Consider the following 21,340-nt stretch of genomic DNA (forward strand, 5'->3'; position numbering starts at 1 on the left):
AAAAAATTTAAAAACGTACCTATATAAATACTGTTTTATTTTACGGCTGTGTTTCGCAAAAACCTAATAAAATGTTAAATGTTCCGTCATTCGAAAAAGGTTAAGAACCACTGTTATATACAAAAACATTTAAACCTGTGTACATAGCATATTATTGGGCTTACGTCAAAGTGTCGGAGATAACGTAAACGCACCAGTCGGTGCGTATCAGTGCGATAAAGGTCGACGAACAACTTTATGTTATTTTATGAACTACTAAAGATAAGTGATAATCATCTACTAAAAATTGTATTTATTAAAAAATAAAAATCTTAAAACTGATAAAACGATTCTTTCGTACAAAAAGTATATAATAAAAATTATGTTTTTCACGTATAGGTACACCTACGTATAGGGAAAATATTTATATATTACCTACATAATGTGGCAGTGTATAATTAATATTCTCTTAATGATTTTTGATTATCACTTATTACCATACAAACTCTGACTAATCAGAATTTGTAGAAATAAGTTGCTAATGATATGATATTATACGATAGAATGTTACATCATTATTCATTGTATAGTATTAAATTGTAGTAATTGTACAATAAAATACGAATAAAAACATAATTATGTGTATCGGCGTATCGCATCAATTCAAATCGTATTAAATCCGATCTGACACTTGCGCGTACAGTTTTAACTCGACAATTCACAATTGTTAATCAATCGTCCCATCTAACAAGTCGATATTTTGTAATATTAAAATTTGCGTCAGATCAACAAAATCGGTCTAATTTATTTTCTCTTGAACTGTCGCTATACTGTATAATACTCGAAAACAGACGATTAAAATAATATATCACTCACTGGACTACTGATTGTCATGGACTTGGCCAATATCCTTAAAACTAGTATACTAATATTAATCGTTAACTTGCTACAGATGATCGATTGCGTTTTGCCACAAGAACTCAAAAAATCACCTCATATTGTACTCATGATTGCTGATGATTTGGTTAGTATTTTAACATCAGTTTAATGTTCACTATTATTTTTTACCAGTCACTATTTTTTTTTTTTTTTTTTGTAATTTTTGTTTTGTTTTTACGTATGTAACTAAATTTAGCATACCTACTGAAACAATTTTTTTGTTAAAGGTTAGAGGTTATAGTTACAACATAAAAGGAATTTTGTAATATATTTCCAAATCTTAGATACAAAAATAACATTTTTTTAAGAATTTCTAACTCAAAATAATTTGCAAATTTTCATTAATTTTTACGAACTTTTTCAAAATCCTAACTTCAGATGATCATGCAAAAATATCGTGGATTTACACTAAACCTTTTTTAATTTTCATAAAAAACAACTTTTGAGGTACCTTATTTTTTTAATTTCTAAGTTTTTTTTAATAAAAATGTTATTTATTAAAAGAAACTAATAAAAAAGTATTATTTTGTGTGCATATAAATAGTTTAAAATTATTGAAAATATTTTGAAAAATGTATGGTAAAAATGCTCATATAAACATTCAGTAAAAGACACTAAAAGTTGAGTATCTGTTTTAGAGCTATACCAAAATTTAAATTAATCTTGTTGACATTTTGTGAAAACTCCCGTTTTCCCTTAAGTTTTTTTTTGTTTTCTGCACTTTTGAAAAATATCGGAAATTTTAAATTTTGATCTTCTAAATACAATTTTTACAAGCGATTACCGCTACAACCCACAATTTAAAATAAAATAAAATCATGTGATTTATCGATTTTCCAATCATGTTTTATATCGTAATGTACCTCATTTATTCAACCCTTTGATTAAAATATAAAATTACGCCACTTAGGTAGACAAATGTGTTATAGAAATAATTTCTTATATAGTTATAATATGCCACCGCGCTCCTGAAAATTGAAAACGATTTGTCCTTAAAAGACCCGTTTGGGATCTGCTGACTTAATGTATTTACACAGGGTTGGAATGATGTTGGATTTCACGGATCTATACAAATACCTACGCCAAATATTGACGCACTTGCTTATAACGGTGTGATATTGAATCGTCATTATGTCCAACCAACTTGTACTCCATCGAGGGCTGCTTTGCTTACCGGAAAATATCCGATTCGCTATGGTAGGTTCACAAAGTCTCTAATAAGTAATAATAGGTACCTAGATTTATTTATTCTCCGTAGAAACTCAGTTACGTATCAGGTAAGCGCAGTCTTGTAAAGTATTCGAATAAATGTATTCAAATAAAACTATTTGAATAATTTTTTTGTATTCTAATACTATTTTAAATACATTTTTGAAAAAGTATTCAAATACGTATTCTGAATACTTTTATTTGTATTTTTTGTTCATTAAAAAAATACTTTTATTAGACCAGAAAAATAGTTCTAAATTTGTAACAAGACATTTTTATATTATTAAATGAGAAAATTATAAATCAAGAATATTATTAATATTAATGTTAATCATTAAACGAAATATAATTGACTCATGATATGATTATATTTATAAACATAATTGTGTCTTATGCTCTTATCCCGTATATCCAGTATTGCATGTGGTTTTCGTCGTGTATAGATCTATTATTATAAATGATAAATGACTGAACAGTGAAGATACAACTATTCTCAATCCTGTTACCAATAATACGTCGAAATTATAAATAACTTATGATTACACTATTCATTAAATTTCGGGAATTTCAGTTCATTTGTTATCGGTTCGTTGTTATTCGTTATTACTTATATAATATATAATATAATTATTCATATTACTTATTAACTTATTACACATTAGTTCTGCCGCTGCCAGCACTGAACAGACCAAACAAACGAATTCGAAAAGTCGACAAGATTACATCACGCGTACTTTGTTTTTGGTAATAGTGTTTTGTAGGTCATAAGCACCTTAATTTTATAAATTTTTAAGTGCGAGTTTTTGTTATATTGTTATTATGTCTTCATTAAATTATGAAATGGTTGATGATCCTGTATCGCATTCGAATACCATTATTCAATTACCAGTACAGACAGTTCAGTGTTTAAAACTTTCTTGGGACATAAATAACGAGAATTTTAAAATTGTAAGATTAATTAAAGATGAAATGATATTCCAAACGTTCGAAGTTAAATGCGTACATTGTCCATCAACAAAAACACGTACAGCTGATACTAGATCGAAATCGAACCTACGAAATCGTTTAAAGGTAGGTACTTCAGTGCTTTACTAATTATACCTAAATTGGCTAAATTAATATTAATTTAATATGAAATGAATTATGTTCATTGTGAATAATAGATCATTAATATTTAGCCGTACTCATACTATAATATTATTTTGTATAATATATTAATTTAACATCATTATAATATAATATAATAATTAATAATATATATTTTTGTAATTTTTTTCACAGATTAAACATTCGTATTTACATAGTGTTAAAGAACTATTAAAATTAAAGAAACTGTAGTATTAAAATCTGCAAAAAGAGCCAAAAATATTCAAAAGTATGATCATAATCAACCTACGTTATTAGAGTTTACTTCAGTCAAAAAGATACAAGTCAAGGTAAAAATTTGAAATTATTCAAATAAATATTTTGGTAAATTTTTTTAGTTTTTAACTAACCATTTTAAAATATTTTGTTTTAGATGAACTTGATATTTTAGTCCAAAATGTTATTGTGAATGCATGTTTACCCTTTAGCATAGTTGATCATTTTGATTTCAAAACTCTAATTCAATTTCAAAAAGGCTTTCCTGGGAGAACACTTATGTCTTGTCCAACTTTAATGAAAAGATTAAATACCCAGTTCCAACACCATTTAATCCGTCTTAAAGAAGAAATGACTAATATTGAATATCTTACTACTACTGCTGACTGCTGGTCAATATTTAAAAGGTAGGTAATCTACAATTTTAATAAATAATATTATTTACTAAATACTAAATATCAGTATAGCAGCTTTGACAAAACTTAGTAAAATGGCATAAAATTATGAAAAAAAGTTTTATATATATATAGTTATATATTTCTATTTTAGAATGTTTTCATATTAAAAGATATTAACCAAATCTCATGGGGGGAATAGAGAGCAGTCACCTATTAAAAACTGCCACTGCTGAATATATTTATAAAATTGATTATGTTATAATTTTTGGTAGATCATACATAGGCATTACTTGTCATTGGATACTTGATGAAGATTTAACTAGAAAATTATGTGTATTGACAGTAAAACGATTGGAGGGGAAACATACATTTGATGTATTAGCAAAATAAATGGAATCTGTATACATAAAATATGATATAAACAACAAAATAAGTTATACAACCACAGACAATGGTTCAAATTTTGTTAAAAGTTTTAAGTAAGATATGCTGCTCATACGTTTAATTTAGTTGCAACAAATGTAAATATTTAGAACATTACCTAATTATTTAATATTTTTAGATGGTTTTATGGGTGGTTCATCAATAATTTTGTTTCAGGATATTGAAAATGCAGTGATCAAATGTGACACAGGAAGTGAAACTAAACATAGTGATTTGTTACTTTTTAAAAAACAAAGAAGACAGACAATTGCCAAATGCACAGCTCTATGGAACAAACAAAATCGATCTACAACTTCGGGAGACATTGTAAAAAAATACTTGGGTGTCTATCTAAAAACTCCCAATGAAACTAGGTGGAATTCTTTTTTTGACTTAACCAAACATTTAATGCTACATTTAAAAAAAAATCCTGGGATATTTTTAATGATGTGTGATGATTTAAATGTTAGTTATCTAAACAAATCAGACACAGAATGGTTAGACGATTATGTTTTTATAATGGAACCTCTTGCCATTTGTCTAGATATTTTACAGGGTGACAAAAGTACGTATTTTGGATTTTTAATTCCTTCAATTTCGCAACTTATCAGTAAATATTCAAACATGAAACAAAGTAGATGTTTTGTCATTAATGGTCCTTTAGTAGACGTTATACACAATAGTTTATTAAAAAGATTTTCTAGTATTCTTACTGATCCTTTTTTAATAATTGCAGCTGTTTCTCATCCTTTTTTTAAAACACAGTGGTGTGACAACACAAATAAAGATTCCACCATAAAAGTTTTTAGAGATGCTGTAATAGAAATGTATGCTAAATTATCTGATGATCAAAATACCATACCTAGCGAGGAAAGTAAGGAAAACTGTGAAACTGGTAAGAATGATTTTTTTCCATGGTCAAATAAAATTTCATTAAATGTTTCAATTGAAAATGATTAATGAAATATCCACTTACTTATCAAAAAGTCCTAATAAATTACTTTTATCATTAAATGAAACACCTTCAATTAAAAAGGTATTCATAAAATATAACACTCCCCTTCCAAGTAGTGCATCTGTTGAAAGGGTTTTTAGTGTCGGAAGCGCAGTGTTCAAAAAGAAACTGGGTCGTATGAGTGATGAAAATTTTGAAAAAGTAATGTTATTAAAATGTAATAAAAATGTATTTGATAAATAAATAAATAAATTTGTAAATATATTGGAATATTGATGTATTATTTGTTGTTTATATTCGTTAATTCCAACCATTTAAAAACACCTATAAAACCTAACAGAAAAAAGCATTCTTATAGTATTCGAATATGTATTCTGAATTTTTTTTTTTAAAAGTATTCAAATAAGTATTCTGAATACCTTAGTTCTCATTTATTTGAATATATATTCTAAATAAAAAATAAAAGTATTCTTTACAAGACTGGGTATAAGCGTAATTAAATTATGTTACAGCCATGAGTACAGGGTTTTAAGACTAAAGAAAAGACCTGGTAAAAAATTGATACTTGTTAAATGTATGATAAAAATTATGAAGATTACCTATATGGATAATAAATAATCCAAGAAATTTAAATTAATTTACTAAAAAATGTTGATATTTAAAATTTTTTTTAAATAAACTACTTGAACTTAAATGAACGCTTTTACCTTTAACATTTATCTAAAAATTTAAATTTAAAAATTGGGTTGCCCCAAAAAATCTAAATCAATTTTTAATTTTGTATATTAAAAACAAATAATGTTATGCTGTACAATATTTGACGCAAGCGTCTATAAATTAATATAAAATTTTATTTTATAGTATTGATTAGAAATTTAGAACAAAAGTTTATCTTTTTTTTGGTATTTCTGTCGGTGGAGTACGATTGTTCGCGTTTTACCTTTTTGAGCATACGATTTCGCGCGGTGCCGGAATAACAAGGAACATGCTTTTGAATATTCAAAAGCGAATAATTGCGCATGAAATTTGATACGACGTTGCCAACTTATTATTAAAATATAAAATAATTATTATTATAAAAAAAATTGTTATTTGTCGTATATGCTGCTATTGTATTTATTTCTAATAACATAAACGTGCGTTATACGACCACTAATCAGTCAAAAATAGTACACAAAGTTACAAATAGTACAAATAGTTACATTTAATAACATATACTTTATATTCACACTCAGTCTACCTCATAAGTAAAAAATATTCAATAAAAAAATAGTTATAATAAAATAATATAAAATATTCGAAAAACTATATTCATTAAAAAAAAAATCGTTATAATAAAATAATATAAATAAAATAATTTTAATTTTAAGGCGTTGATACCTATTTCCAATTATGGCAAAATACTCAAGTAAGTTTTCTGGTGTTTTATTTTTTAAATATTCTTCATATTGTTTACTTATAAAATCAATTTTCTTTAGTTCTTCCTTTGATTTTAGCTTGATTATTGTTTTGGAAATGGTTGATTGGTTGATAATTTAGTGACGGTTTCTGCCCGAGCTTCCATAAGGGTACTTATAAGTTATAACAACAAATGTCGGTGGATGAGCACTAGTAAACTGGGCGTTATATGTTTTATGGAAACTTTCAGCCCCGTTTGTATAAGACACGAACACAACTAACATTCCAGTAAATACGTATAGACATACAATGCGAGATCATAGTTTAGGTATGTTCGTACATGTATGGGAATTTACAATAAAGATAAAATATTCAATATAAAAGTATGATCTAAAATATAATTACCTGCTACTTCTTAGTGATGGAAAGTTCGTCTGGTATCGGCAATAATAAGTAATAAATAACGTCCGGATAGCCACATTCGGAATCTAACCGGATATTTACCGTGAATCTATAATCTGTATATATTTGGCAACGTTGCTTAGAAGCAAAAATAATTTAGCACGCGCAATCGTATTACAGCCATTTCTGTCGCACCTTATATATACCCGTTGTGCTTAAAAGAAAATTTATATTTTAAGGTCTATGTATTGCACTGCTTATGTTTTAGGCTCTTTTCCTGGTACTTTTGTTGACTGGGACCGCGTCAATACATATATTTATAACGTTGTTAAATAGAATATATTTTTCAACAGAAACCATTTTATAATTTTTATGTAGGTACCTACTTATGATAAAATATTTGAACTTTTGAATTTTGTTATAAATATTTGTAACAGTTATTCACGATCCATGGTTTAAAAATAGTCAATGTGTTCAATATTTTCTTTATTGCTAAACAAGTTATTAAGTATTTACGAATATTTACTTCAAGTCACTTAAAAAAGAGGAAGATGTGCTTATAGGAAAAATAATGACAATTTAGCCAACGCATTAAAATGTCAGTAAATTCATTAACTATATAGGTACTTAATTGAATAATAAATTTTATTGAATTCCAAAATTCTTGGGTATCTATTCAATAAGCTTTAAATGTACAACCAATAATGCATGTCAAAGATTTTACGCTTCATTTTTATCAAATTTTTAGTCTTGCCATCCACATTTTAAGTCGTCCTAAAAGTAGTTATAGAAACACTAGCTAACACTTATATCCCAATAGACAGTAGGCACTGAACAAAATAAATATATATCAAACCGATTGTTCGCGCCAAGGTAATTACTGCTTATCGCGTGTCATTTTTAAATTTGCATGACGGTTATCTCGTTCACCTCGTCCATCCACCACTCCATCCTTTTACGTTAATTGTGAAATTGTTAAAATTGTTGCCTTATTTATTCTCTTTGTTTTATATGTTCTCTATGTAAATTATTGGTCAGCTCTTGCTGTACGCTATCATTATTTTGTTTGTATCATTTATTATTATTATTATTGTTGTATTTATTATGCGGCCAACGCCCTAAATTATTGTTTTTACTGTATTATTGGCGTCGGTGTGTCTGTGTGCCGTATTGCCATCTTTCGTATTTTTTCTTGTTGCTCGCTATTAAAGCGACTCAGGTTGCTCTTTTTTTGTGGTCCGCTAATGAAGCGACCAAATTCTTTTATTTCGTATACTTAAGATTGATATATAACATTATGTGCACACGGTGGTCTCTATCGTATTATTATTATTATTATTACCATTATTATTCAACAATTTGTCTATCAACAAACTATTGTATATGCTCCGTGTGCACCTATCAACTAATAAATTTCGTCTTCGAACAGTAATTTGTTGTTTATTAATACTATTATTTAACCGTTGGGTAAAGCATAAGTCCGCCAGCAACGGAGTTGTGTGAGAGGCCGCCTAGTTCGTTTCACACGTCTGATCAACGTCACAAAATTCACTATCAATCGCCTTTGGACGTCGGGTTCGAACGTGTCCATTGTCCACTGCGTAAGTCCGCCAGCAACATTGCGTTGTGTGAGAGGCCGCCCAGGTCGTCCGGTTCAACGTTTCGTTCACCACCCTTGCCTAACCTACTGTGTTCACCGTCGTAGTAATACTCCAATAGTTGTTAAGATAATTTTAAATATCGTCCCAATCGTATGTGAGCTCTGTGGTCATTGCACCAAATCGATTCGACCACAGAGAGTCCCACCCCGTAACTAACTTGCACCATCCTCATTCCTCTGACATTACATGTACCAGGTACCTCCTGTTCTATTCGTCGTCGTCGTCGCTGTGTGTAATTGGTTGTGTATCTAGATTGGTAACGGGGAGCAGATTAGTTTGCCTATCTACACCAACTTAAGGCTTACTCTGTTGTCGGCATTCCATCTGTCAACTTGTTCTCGACTTTGTCGAGTGGTCCTTCGGGTAGCCCCTATTGAGGGCGTTTGCACCTATCGTATTTGATTATAAAAGCACGTAAGTGGGTGACGTTATGCTTTACAATATAAGATACAATTGGCCCAAGTTGGTCATTGTAATGAAGGATGTTAAATTTCAATGAAATGTTATGACATTAAAATTTTATTTAGTTTAGAAAATGATAAAAGTGCAAAAAGTGTAAATGACAAAAAACTTAAAATATCGCTCCATGAGAAATCGATTTCATGTTGTAAAAATTTGAACTTCAAACAATAATACAAATTATTCTAGATTTACATTCAACTTTTCCACTAACAGCATCTTATATTATAATATATTATCTCATATTATCCCATTAACCTTTAATTTTCTAACCTTAATTAACCTTTAGTTAAAATAGTGGGTGATTTATTAAATTTGAATTATATATTTATGAATATTGTTAGATAGATTATAATTTTCAAATGTAACAACTATTATTAATATTCAATGCATAACAATTAAAACAATTACGAGCAAATTTTTTTATTGAATCTGAAAAATTCTATATATTAACATTACTACTTTGGATATATATTTTTTAAATATACCTGCTTTAAAATGGAATACTATTATGATAGTGATTTATTTAATTGTAATTATATACTTATGTATATTAAATTATGATTGTGTTATATTTAAAATAATGTTATGCGCTATCGAATAAAATAATATTTTTTAGGCTCAATATTGCCTAAAAAATATAGGCGTATTGGTACATGTAAAAGTAATTTTATGCGCAATCGGTAAACTCCTATGTTCCAAATATATTGTATAACGATTCAAAATATAGGAATATATAAAATTAAAAATACCTACCTATAAGTATTAAATATGTTATTATTAAGTATTATTGAGACCAAACACGAATTTAATGTTGTCAGGATTACAAGGTCCACCCATTGCTGCTGGCCAAGCTTCAGCACTGCCAATAAATGAAAAAATTTTACCAAAAGTAAGCAGAACTGCAGTGTACACATTTATTATTTAATTATTTAATTTAGTACAATCGTCATTAATTGAAAGTTTTATTTACATTAATTTTAAGTATCTGAAAGAGTTGGGCTATTCAACACACTTGGTGGGAAAATGGCATTTGGGCTGTTATCAAAAACGTTTCACTCCCACAAAAAGGGGATTTGACAGTCATTTCGGTTACTGGAACGGATATATCAGTTATAGAAACAGCATACATGCTACAGTAAGAAAAATTATTCAACAGATTATAAGTTAGCTAGGAAGTACCCGCCGCCTATTAAATTCGATTATATTATACTCTCGTTATTGGTAATATAGAAAACAATGAGTGGTATCGATGCCAGGCGTGGATTCGAAAGGGTAGGAAATGAGATGAACAACGATCGGTACGCAACTGATGTTTTCACAGACGAAGCTCGTAAAGTTATAGAATCAAGTAAACAGGAAAACAAAAAAATGTTTTTAATGGTAAGTCATTTGGCCGTTCATTCAGGGAATAAAGGACCAAATAAATTAGAAGTCTTGAATAAAACCTACAACGATGAGAAATTCAGTTATATTGAAAATGAAAACAGAAAACTTTATGCAGGTAAGGATAATATTGTTATATTATAAAACTGATTATTTTAGATTCTGAACGAAGTATTGATTTTACAATGTGTATTTTGTTTGTGTCTGTGTACAGCATAACTAGTTGAAATAATGCTTCAATTTCAAATTTTGGGGGTGGTTTTCGATGTAAAAGTGAATATCCTTGGTGCATTATAGAGGTCAAAAGTAAACATTTTCCAACAGTTTTCAAAAAAATTTTTTATATGGCTGTAATTCAAAAACTAATCACTGTAAATACTTGAAATTTTCACCAAATATGTATGTTAGTGTTATCTATATACAGTTTAATTTTCAAAAATTTTAGACTTTTTTGAGTTTAAACTTATCGTTTAGCTGAAACTATAGTATAACAGGCTGCTAGACAAACATATTGTTAACTCTGGGAGATTAACTAAACATTTTATGTAAACATAGTAAATTTATTCAATACATGTATTATATTGACAGTATCATATCAGACGTATATGTTTCTTATAAAAAAATTTTTTTTATAAGCGTATATAGTTCAAATTTTTACGAAATCTGTCAAAAACGCGGAAATTTGCAAGTAATTTTGAAGTTGAAAAATCATAAAATGTTTTGTGTTTGTAACTAAGGATCAAAAATACAACACTAAGTTTTCAGTAAGTTTTCCTTCAAGTAGCTATAAAGAAAACTCGAAGCATCATTATAGCAAAAATTTTAAGTGCGTTTGAATTTTAAATTTTTACAAAATAGCGTAACGATAACGATTTATCCTCAAACGATTTTAAACATTTGTTATTATTCAAAAAGTATAAGTCGTAGATACTTGAAAATTTTACCGGTTATTTAGATTGGCATTTTCTTTACATGATTTAATTTTCAAAATATTTTGACTTTTTTTGAGATATTTATAGACAACTGAAATTTTCAATTTTTCTGAAAAATTTTTTTTGAAGTGTCGATAAAATATTTTTGCCCCAATCAAAATACATGAGAATTTAATACAAAATTTCTCATAAGTTTTTCTTATAGTGATTAAAAAATTATAAGAATACATACGCACGATTTTTTTTTATTATCATTTGAAGTTCAAAGATTGACAAAAATTCGTCAAAACCATGTATATATATTTTTTTGTGTCTGTCATCACGTTTTGGGGCGATAAAAGTGCTTCGATTTTTGACTTCAGTACCTCGTTCGATCAGAAAGTAAATCTAGTTTGTACTTTTTGGGGGTCAAAACTAAAAAATGTTCAATATTTTTCTAAATAATCAGGATAAACAAACTAAAAATTAAGGGGAAAACATGAAATTTTACGTGCAGTCAGTTTTCGACAAAATCGATTTTGATTTTTGATGTAACTTTAAAACAAATGATCATTGATACATGAAATTTTCACCGAATGTTTATATGAGTATATTGTATCCACTATGAAATTTTCAAAATTTTTGACTGAAGTTAAACTATTCATAGGTATATGCAATTTTCGATCATTATTAGTTTTTTTAAAATTAATATCGATAAAAATTTACTTTTTGGGTAGAAAATCTTGAAAATATAATACAAGGCTCTTAACATATTATTACAATAGCAGTTGAAAATTAAAAGAAAGCTAAGCTAGAAATTCATAAAAAATTTTCTTTTTAAATCTAAGATTAGAAAATTTAACACAAGATTCCTTACAAATTTGTCAATCTTTATCACAAAAAAATTGTCCACCGGAAATTCAAATTAAATTTTTATTAGCATTTGAATTTCAAATATTTACAAAAATTCGTCAAAGCTATGGATATTTGCAAATTATTTTGTAGTTCAAAATTCATAATATTGTTTGTATTGATATCTATAAGGTTATAAAATTCAACACTAAGTTTTCCATAAGTTTTGCTTCAAATAGTTATAGAGAAAATTTGAAGCGTCATTATAGGAAAAATGTTTTGAGCGTTTGAGTTTTAATTTTTTATGAAATCGCGTAATGATAACGATTTATCCTCAAACCAGGTATATGTATATCTATGATAATATAAGGTATTATGAATTATGATAACTACACTAATTGATTAACCATGCCTTATGCAAAATGCATCTTAATTGAAAAATAAAATATTTGTTTCAAAATAGAATATATTACAATATTTAAATATAATATATCCTATACTGACAAATCATCTCCGTTTAGAATCGTTTTTCGTATACAATGATACCTATCATTGCATTTAAATCTAACCTTCCCTAGTCAGAGGTCCACCCCACCCCCTTTTCAAAAGCAACGTGAAAAAAAAGCTGGTAAGTAAGTGGATGTCGCTCTGCTGTACAGTAGGTTATAATAGTGGGTTACTGTAATGAATGGTATTAAATTTAACCTCGGAGACTCGGAGTCACTCTCGATAAGAGGCTGACCTGGAGGCCTCACATATCATCAATACTACAACTAGCATACCAACGTCTATCAATACTATTTCCAATAATGAACAAAAAATCAGTCATTCAAAAAAAATGTTCAATACTAATATACAAGAAATTACTACTACCAATAATTACTTATGTATGCCCAATCTGGGGAAACTGTTCAGCTACACACACTTTAAAAAAATCCAAATTTTTCAAAGTAAAGTGTTAAGAATTATTACAAATGCTCCGTGGTTCATTCGTAATGATAATATACATAAAGACCTCCAAATTGTTACTGCAGACTTCATACGCACTTTATCAAGAAATTCCCATAACTCATAACTCATTACTCAACTCAACAGGTTCGCTTCACTACAATCTTCATCATCATAATTCATGGCATAAGTCCGCCAGCACAAGGTGTGGTGTGTGAGAGGCCGCTCTGGATTTTCAATCGTGTTTCCAATGACTGCCTCGCGTAAGTCCGTCAGCACCCGGTGTGGTGTGTGAGAGACCGCCAGGGCCACCCTGTTCATCTTCACCACCTTCAACACGCATCGTACTCATCTTAGTTTTTAATTTATTATAAGTCCCCCTTCTAGTTGTAAGCCCTGCTGCGTCATTGCACCAGACCCGACCAGACCACAGGCCCCCCCCCGCTACCATAGATAACCTGTACCATCCTGTCTCCCGTGTAACTTGGTTCCTGTCCCATTGTCGTGCAACCGTTGGTCCAGGCGGCCGCCGTCATCGTCGTCTATTAATTATAAATTGTCGAGTAGTGATTTGAGTTGGCTATTCACATCGTTGTTAGGGGGGCATCGGTAGTACGTGAGAGGAGTTGCCTACCCAGTTGAATCGCGAGCGCTGGCCACCTCCGTTTGTGGCAGTTGGTCCCGTTCGGCATCAACTCCAGCTACGTAGTACCTCACCGTACACATATATTATAAAGTAAATGTGTAATATTTTTTTAAAAATAATTTCATTAAATGATGTATTATACTTGTAATATATTATAGTATAAATAATATTAAAAAGTATAAAAAAAAAAATAATAAATCCCAGAGGCTGTATCTGACGGGTAACAGGCTGCGGTGGATCCCTATCCGGATGCATTATTTTACAGACCTCGCGGGCAGCCCGTATCGTGTTTGAATAATAGGATAAATAAGAGGACCCTACACATATATTTTGTATCTCCGTTATACAAATGCGTAACATAACACATTTATAATTAGCAGATCACGTTTAATTCCATTAGTTAAAAAATGAGAGTAAATTGACCTATTATGAAACTTGGTGGTAAGAACATTGTCTGTGTTTGTATGTGGGTTTTCTCTTACGATAACTTAGTTTTTAAGTGAGTTATGAACATTTTTAATTTACGCATAACTTTGCTACGAAATTTAACTATCGTAAAAAACCCACATACAAACACATAATGTTTTTAACATCAAGTTTGACAAGTTTCATAATAGGTTGATTCACTCTAATTTTTAAACTAACGGAACTAAACGTGATCTGCTGAATGTAATTTTTTTATGTTATGCACTTGTAAGAGAAAGACAATAAATAGATGTGTAGCGTCATCTTAATTCTTAATGATGGCACTTTAAGCGGAAAAGGGAGTTAATATTTCACAGTATCAACTTTATTTTTTAAAAATCTTTGTTCAACACCCTTTATTGACCTAAAATGCAGTTGCGCCGGCCCGCTAACGTCTTGTTGTATATGAAATAATGCTGCATATTTTCTTGCTGCAAATACACCGAATTCTAATGAAATAAATTATGTTAAAATTTCAGGAATGTTGAGTTCGTTAGACGACTCTGTTGGAAAAATAATCGAATCACTACACGAAAATGAAATGCTAAAAGATTCTATTGTAGTATTTATGTCCGACAACGGTGCACCGACTGACGATCCGCTATGGGGTCATGATAACTTTGGATCAAATTGGCCTTTGAGAGGAGTGTGATTTATTTTTTGAAACAAAATAATATTTTTTAAATTGGTTATAAAAGTTTTGATATTTTATCATAATTTTAATTAATTTAGAAAAAAGGTTCAGTACATGAAGGAGGAGTTCGTGGAGTGGCTGCAATATGGAGTCCATGGTTGAGAGAAAAATACATTGTTTCTAATAACTTATTCCATATTACTGATTGGTTACCTACTTTATATACAGCAGCAGGTGTTTAAATTTAACTATTTTTATCGACTATTTTACCATGCAAATAATCATATAAAATTTAGCCGTTTAAGATTGATTTTAACCATTATGCTCATTAAATAACTCGATGTCATGACTCATGGATTGTTGTACAAATGAAAGTAGGAAAGTAGGTACATATAGGTAATATAAATCATAGTATATATATTATAATATATATAATCTAATAAATATATTATAATATATATTATAATCTAATATATATCTAATATTTAGTTATGAGCCAGGTATTTTTTACAGTAAGAAATACATTTAAGATATAAGTTCCATATTTAGTTTATTATTTCATGCCTTTAGATCTATACATTTTTATTAATAGAACAAAAAATACCTTGACAAAATTATATAGAAGTATACAACAATATAACATTACAATCCATTACATATGACTTTATGAGATCAATACTTTTTTCTAAAACAAAATAAAATATGTTGGTAGTTATTACAACTTACAAATATATATGAAATTTAAGCAACACTACTTAAATTAATTTACATGATTTTTACATAGTCATAAATCATAACTTGTAATCATTAACATCCATAGTTAATACTAAAGCCAACTTTCTATTTTTTTTTTTTTTTTTTTTAACTTATTAATGAGTTTGTAGCATAATTTTGATATTCGGATAACAATACTAATATTATTACATTGATTCTTTAGCTAGTTGGGTGACATAGCTATTATAATATAGTATAGGTAATGTAATACTTTTAAGTTTTAGTGTATATTATACAGTATACGTATTCTGACCATACTATTACCTATATGCAATATTTTAATATCACATGTTTATCTTCTCAGAATTACCATTGTTCATTTAAACATTAACTATTCTGATTGGTTTTTGACATTTGTTGTTAATACATGTAATGAGTACTTACATTTGAATGACAACTTCTACTGACACGTGTTTTATCTGTGTTATAACAATACAAATTCATCATAGATGTCAACCCTCATGTTGTTGTGAATAGTGAATTATTTTATTTTTATTACAAAACCAAGACCCAAAAGAAAGAGAATAATAATATTTTTCTTTAATATTATTATAATAATATAATGTATTAGTAGATAACAATAATCAAAAGTTACAAATAATTTTTTAGACGTAAAGGGTGACGTCTATAGACAGACCGTTCAAAATTGTTTTTCATAACATATACTATAAGGATTAATGATCAAATTAAAAATTAAAGCAGATAGTGAGTCTCATCCTGGTCAATATTAGAAATGTATCAACTCTCCTACGTTATTTTTATAATATAATATGTCACAAAAAATTATAGACTTTATATCCAAAAAATAGACACCTCAAGTTTTTTAATAACTATGTTTATATTGTTATAAAAATCAAGTCAAAATGTAAGTTTAATTTGAAAATTTTATTTAATAATTGATTTTTTAAATGAAATTAAAACGTATGTTATATATATATATATATATATATATATATATAGGTTAGGTTATTATAGTTAAAACTAAATTTAGTTTAGTTCTTTTTTTAAATATTTATGTAAGTTATATATGTCATACAGTTTTTTTTTTATTAACAATTTGAAATGACATCATTCTATAGAACAATCGGTGTTAATCGCTCAATTTTTTTTTATTTCATATAGGAAATTGTTTAGTACTGCCCAGTAAAATCTCAAATTTTTACTAACAAATGATTTATTTTTAGGTGGGAATTCTAAAGACTTAGGTAAAATTGATGGTATCGATCAGTGGAAAAGTTTAACTGATTCTTTGGAACAAGTAAGATCAAATGTTTTAATCAATATAGATGAGAAAAGTGGAGAGGAAGCCTTAATTTTCAACCAATGGAAAATTGTGAAAAGTAAAAAATATTTATACTTTAGTATTGTATCTAGTTGATATGATACGATACTGTTAAATTTTAAAGTTTTAACCTCATTTATAATATTCTTGTTTGATGAATTTGAACTTTTCGATTACTTTAAATCGTAGATAAGTCATATTCTAAAAACACTTTGCTATCATTTTTAATTTTTAGGGCTAGTTGTACCATCTCTAATTAAAGTTAACCGGAAGTTAATCGGCCGAATTTGCACGGTTAAATACCTGTTATCAGCTGATTAAGCATAATCGAAGTTTAACTTAAACTGGCCCTTAATTTTCTAGCTATTTACGTTACTAATATTAGTATCTATGTGAAGTGTAATCATTATTGAAAATTTCTTTCTATGTGCATCGTGCATGTACTTATGAAAATGCTATGCACCTTTAACCGCTTAACTTAACTTCTGTCACGCTTCTAACTTGCACAGTTACTCCTAAGTATAGTCCATAGACATATACAGACCCAAGTGTTTTAAATAGATTTTAGTGATTTTATACAATCATAACCGGCCAACCTAACTAATTATTAACAACTTGTTTATCACATGTTCTGTCAGGTAACCGTACAAGTAACATGGTTTTCAACCTGAAGTACGGCGGGGATCCTGGTAACACAGGACCAGAGTATAATATGTCAAGTGTAGTGGCGAGTGTCGTCGGTACTCGTCTATCAGAAATCAACTGTTTGACCAAGAACGGCTGCATGAACGCGTCGACAGCGCGAAACTTGTTCAACGTTACCCGTTCATTGGCCAAAGTCGACGGTCAAACGTGCGCAGAGCGCATATCCAGCCCAAATCCAGACCAACGGTATGAATGTTTTGACAGCTACTGTTTCTTCGACACCCTCCAAGACCCCTGCGAGTATCGAAATGTGGCTCAACAGAACCCCCAGGTGCTGAACACGACAATCCTCATACTGGAACAGTTCAAAAAGGAAATGACAATGCAAGCACCTAAGCCGATAACTGATCCCAACGCGGATCCTCGTCGATTTTCCGGTTATTGGGAGCATTGGCTGGAACCCTTTGATAAAGCTTAAATATAACTTCTGTTACCATGTGTTATTAATGTAATATTATGCTGTTTTCAATAATTGTGTAATCGTAACATAAACAATTATATATAATATTGTAATAGTTTAAATTTTACTATAGAAATATAAAAATATTTTTTATATGTATATTGCTTCAATTTAACGTTAACAAGTTTTATTTTACTTGCTGACTAATCAACCACACATTTAATTCCCTATTACAAATGTCATAGAAGTATAATTTTAACTGCTGACATAATAATTTGTAACGATTAGTGAAGAATAATCGACACATAGGTAGACAATAGACATAATATATCAATATATAAACATCATATATTGGTAAACAGTCAACTTATGTACATTTATTTGTGATCAATCATAATTAACTAACCACATAAATAGCACTCCAATTCAAACATACAAAAGTAATAGGTTAAACATATAAAATTAAAAATATTACATGTGATAAAAAATACGCATTCAATTCAATTATTTATTTACATAAGAATCCACGCCTTAATGATTTTGTGATAAATAACATACTGAAATATACAAATTTGAAATTAATAAAAGAAACAATATCTAATCGTGCTCATAATTTTAATATAATGTCGAACAATCTTTTATGTATTTATTTATTTATTATGATTTAAACAGTCATGTCCAGCTACAATAATTATAAGTATGTGAAAACAAAAAATAACTATATACAGTCCATATATCTTACCTACTAGTAAATTTAATTAAAACTGATTTGGTCTAAAACCAAATTCATGTAATACAAATTTAATATACAATAATTTATTATACATAAATGCACATATTCCTGCAAAAATATTCAATTTTCTAGAATCAATGGCCAGCCAAATTGTTAAGTTTCAGACAATTCTTATTAGAAGTTAAATATAAGTTCGTTTTTGATGATTCAAAAAATAATAAAGTAGACACAGTTATGAACAATATCACAGCATTTTGCCTAAAACTTAATTAAAATTAAGAATCAAACATCGAAACGTTACCATACACTTAGTTGGAATGATCATAAATTATAAATAGAACATGTTTTTGACTGTCACAATTTACATCTTAAATTTAATATATTTTATTTAACTTCACTTTTGAGCATAATGCATATTGTTAATAGGAGTTCCAAATACGGAAAATAAAACAAAGGTAGTTGAATTTTTTTTAAAGCTAAATTTTTAATAAACAACAATAATTTTTCTACAAATTTTTACATATTGATGATTGTTTTAATTGGTTGTTTTTTAAAAAGAGATAAATTGTCTCAAACATGTTCTATGTAAAAAATCAAAAATGAATTACAAATTAATGCAATTCAATACAATTTAATATTTGTTAAAAAATAACAAATATTTTCTAAGACTAAAATTAAAATTACTAAGCATAACAAATATTTAGATTGAAAATTATAAATACTATAATTAAAACTAAACGATTCAAGTGCATTTTAATTAAAATAAGTAAAATGCTACAAAGTAAATTTAATTATATATCAATGCATATGATTTTAAAATTTGATAATTCAAAAATCAATTTGTTGGAAGTTCAAAGTATTATGTTGTATAATATAGATTCTTTACTAATGATTAAGAGGACACCCGCATGTGTTTTCTCTGTCTTAAGGCTGTACTTACGTCCTACACTGAAAACAGTGAGAACGTATTTCAGTTATTTGATCCGATTGTCAACGGTGTCGGATACTCGGGCGACATATTATGTAGTTAAGGTAATCTCCTACACTGTACAGTATACAAGCATGTCGTCCGACACCGGACGACTGTGCTAATTTTATCCCATGATGGGGACCTGTTGTAAATATTTTATTTCAGTTGTCATTAAACGATCATTTGTTCAAGTGCTAATAAAAAATGAATGACTCCGATGGTGATATTGCTCTTTGATTTCTGACTGAAACAGTTAGGCCATTAAAAACAAAAAGTGGGTGCACGAAATTAATAGGGAAAAGAAAGACGGTGAATACTTTAGTATCTGTCTGCCCCTTCATGATTATCCAGACAAATTCTTTAACTACTTTAGGATGAATTTGGACACGTTTAACTATATATCGGAGGCAATTCAAGATGATATAAGGAAACAGAGCAACTTTCGGGAAGTTGTATCTCCAACAGTAAAACTGTCAATAACGTTGAGGTAAGTTTAATTTTCTAGTATAGACTCTGGCTTGAATAGTATTCCGAATACTTTCTTCGAAGTATTTAATAAGTATTTTGAATACTTTTTTAACGTTATACCACATTTTCAAAATAAAATAGTAGGTTTAGACTACAGTATCTTTAGTGGCATGTGATCTTGTGTAAGTAGATAACTTTTTTTTTTTTTTATTAAATAAATTTCTTTATAAGATACAAATACATGATGTAAATATATACATTGATAAAGAATATATCTACTCCTGTAAGCCTAGGCTTGTGGTGTAGAGCGTTAGCGAATAATCGTACATAATTTATAAGAAAACCCTCCAGTAATTGAACAACGTCAACAAATGCTTTAAAATTAAGAAAACTAGATATCTTATTTAATAAATAATTTTTGTTTTCAATATTAGACATAGTGGTCATACTGTATAACCAAGATTTAATAGTTAAGATGTTATAACAAAAAAATGATAAATATACAAAATCACTGTAATCAAATTTTCGTGTGTTTGGACCAAATTTGTTTAAGTAAGTACTCTAAATTACTTTCTGTGGGAACTGAATAACTAATAGAATATTCATTGTATATGGTTATTATTTGTTTGGATATGTTAAATATCTAATTTTGTATCATTATTCTATTATTGCTATTCTATTATTTCTATTATTTGCTCTTCCATTATCACTAGTTATGTATGTGTTCAATTACTAGTTACTAAAATTTAACAAAACCTAGTAATTGAACACATGTTCAATTATTGGTATTGCTTAAATATAATTTAATCCAGTGATTGAACAGGTATATTAATATTAAAAAAAATTATAGTACACATTTTTTATTGCATTAGTTACCTCGATACCTACCTAATAATAATATATATAATATATATTAATATATTCTACAAAATATATTGTCAATATTTAAGTGTGGACTTACAAAAATATTATACGGCATTA

General features: G+C 28.4%; 2 protein-coding genes across 4 annotated transcripts; both read left to right on the forward strand.

Moving 5' to 3' along the window:
* The first annotated feature begins 582 nt into the window (after nt 1-582).
* Nucleotides 583-18,347, forward strand: LOC107168015 (arylsulfatase B-like). 2 transcript variants are annotated; one of them, XM_089217354.1, is made up of 9 exons: nt 583-1,003; nt 1,956-2,115; nt 10,007-10,077; nt 10,171-10,323; nt 10,419-10,689; nt 14,873-15,039; nt 15,126-15,261; nt 16,986-17,141; nt 17,722-18,347. In XM_089217354.1, exons 1-9 carry the CDS (start codon nt 872-874, stop codon nt 18,204-18,206), a joined length of 1,731 nt encoding a protein of 576 aa, XP_089073480.1. In that variant the 5' UTR covers nt 583-871; the 3' UTR covers nt 18,207-18,347. The 2 variants fall into 2 exon arrangements, with proteins under 2 accessions (XP_089073480.1, XP_089073481.1); XM_089217355.1 differs by lacking the exons at nt 583-1,003; nt 1,956-2,115 and adding an exon at nt 6,842-6,991.
* LOC107168020 (uncharacterized) lies at nt 2,516-4,624 on the forward strand. Of its 2 annotated transcripts, none has more exons than XM_089217378.1 (5): nt 2,516-3,198; nt 3,409-3,563; nt 3,647-3,896; nt 4,160-4,366; nt 4,488-4,624. In XM_089217378.1, exons 1-2 carry the CDS (start codon nt 2,947-2,949, stop codon nt 3,463-3,465), a joined length of 309 nt encoding a protein of 102 aa, XP_089073504.1. In that variant the 5' UTR covers nt 2,516-2,946; the 3' UTR covers nt 3,466-3,563; nt 3,647-3,896; nt 4,160-4,366; nt 4,488-4,624. The 2 variants fall into 2 exon arrangements, with proteins under 2 accessions (XP_089073504.1, XP_089073505.1); XM_089217379.1 differs by having other exon boundaries at nt 2,538-3,198.
* Nucleotides 18,348-21,340: the final 2,993 nt, after the last annotated feature.

Source organism: Diuraphis noxia, unplaced genomic scaffold (assembly GCF_037042655.1).
Source record: "Diuraphis noxia isolate RWA-SAM2 unplaced genomic scaffold, SU_Dnox_SAM2 contig0001, whole genome shotgun sequence".
In the NCBI taxonomy this organism is placed as follows: domain Eukaryota; kingdom Metazoa; phylum Arthropoda; class Insecta; order Hemiptera; family Aphididae; genus Diuraphis; species Diuraphis noxia.

Bases quoted from the DNA above. Each gene is read 5' to 3' on its own strand.
- LOC107168015 (XM_089217354.1), top strand. From the start codon at position 872: ATGGACTTGGCCAATATCCTTAAAACTAGTATACTAATATTAATCGTT. The intron at 1,004-1,955 runs GTTAGTATTTTA...GTATTTACACAG, and splicing joins TCATGATTGCTGATGATTTG to GGTTGGAATGATGTTGGATT. The intron at 2,116-10,006 runs GTAGGTTCACAA...TAATGTTGTCAG, and splicing joins AAAATATCCGATTCGCTATG to GATTACAAGGTCCACCCATT.
- LOC107168020 (XM_089217378.1), top strand. From the start codon at position 2,947: ATGTCTTCATTAAATTATGAAATGGTTGATGATCCTGTATCGCATTCG. The intron at 3,199-3,408 runs GTAGGTACTTCA...TTTTTTTCACAG, and splicing joins ACCTACGAAATCGTTTAAAG to ATTAAACATTCGTATTTACA.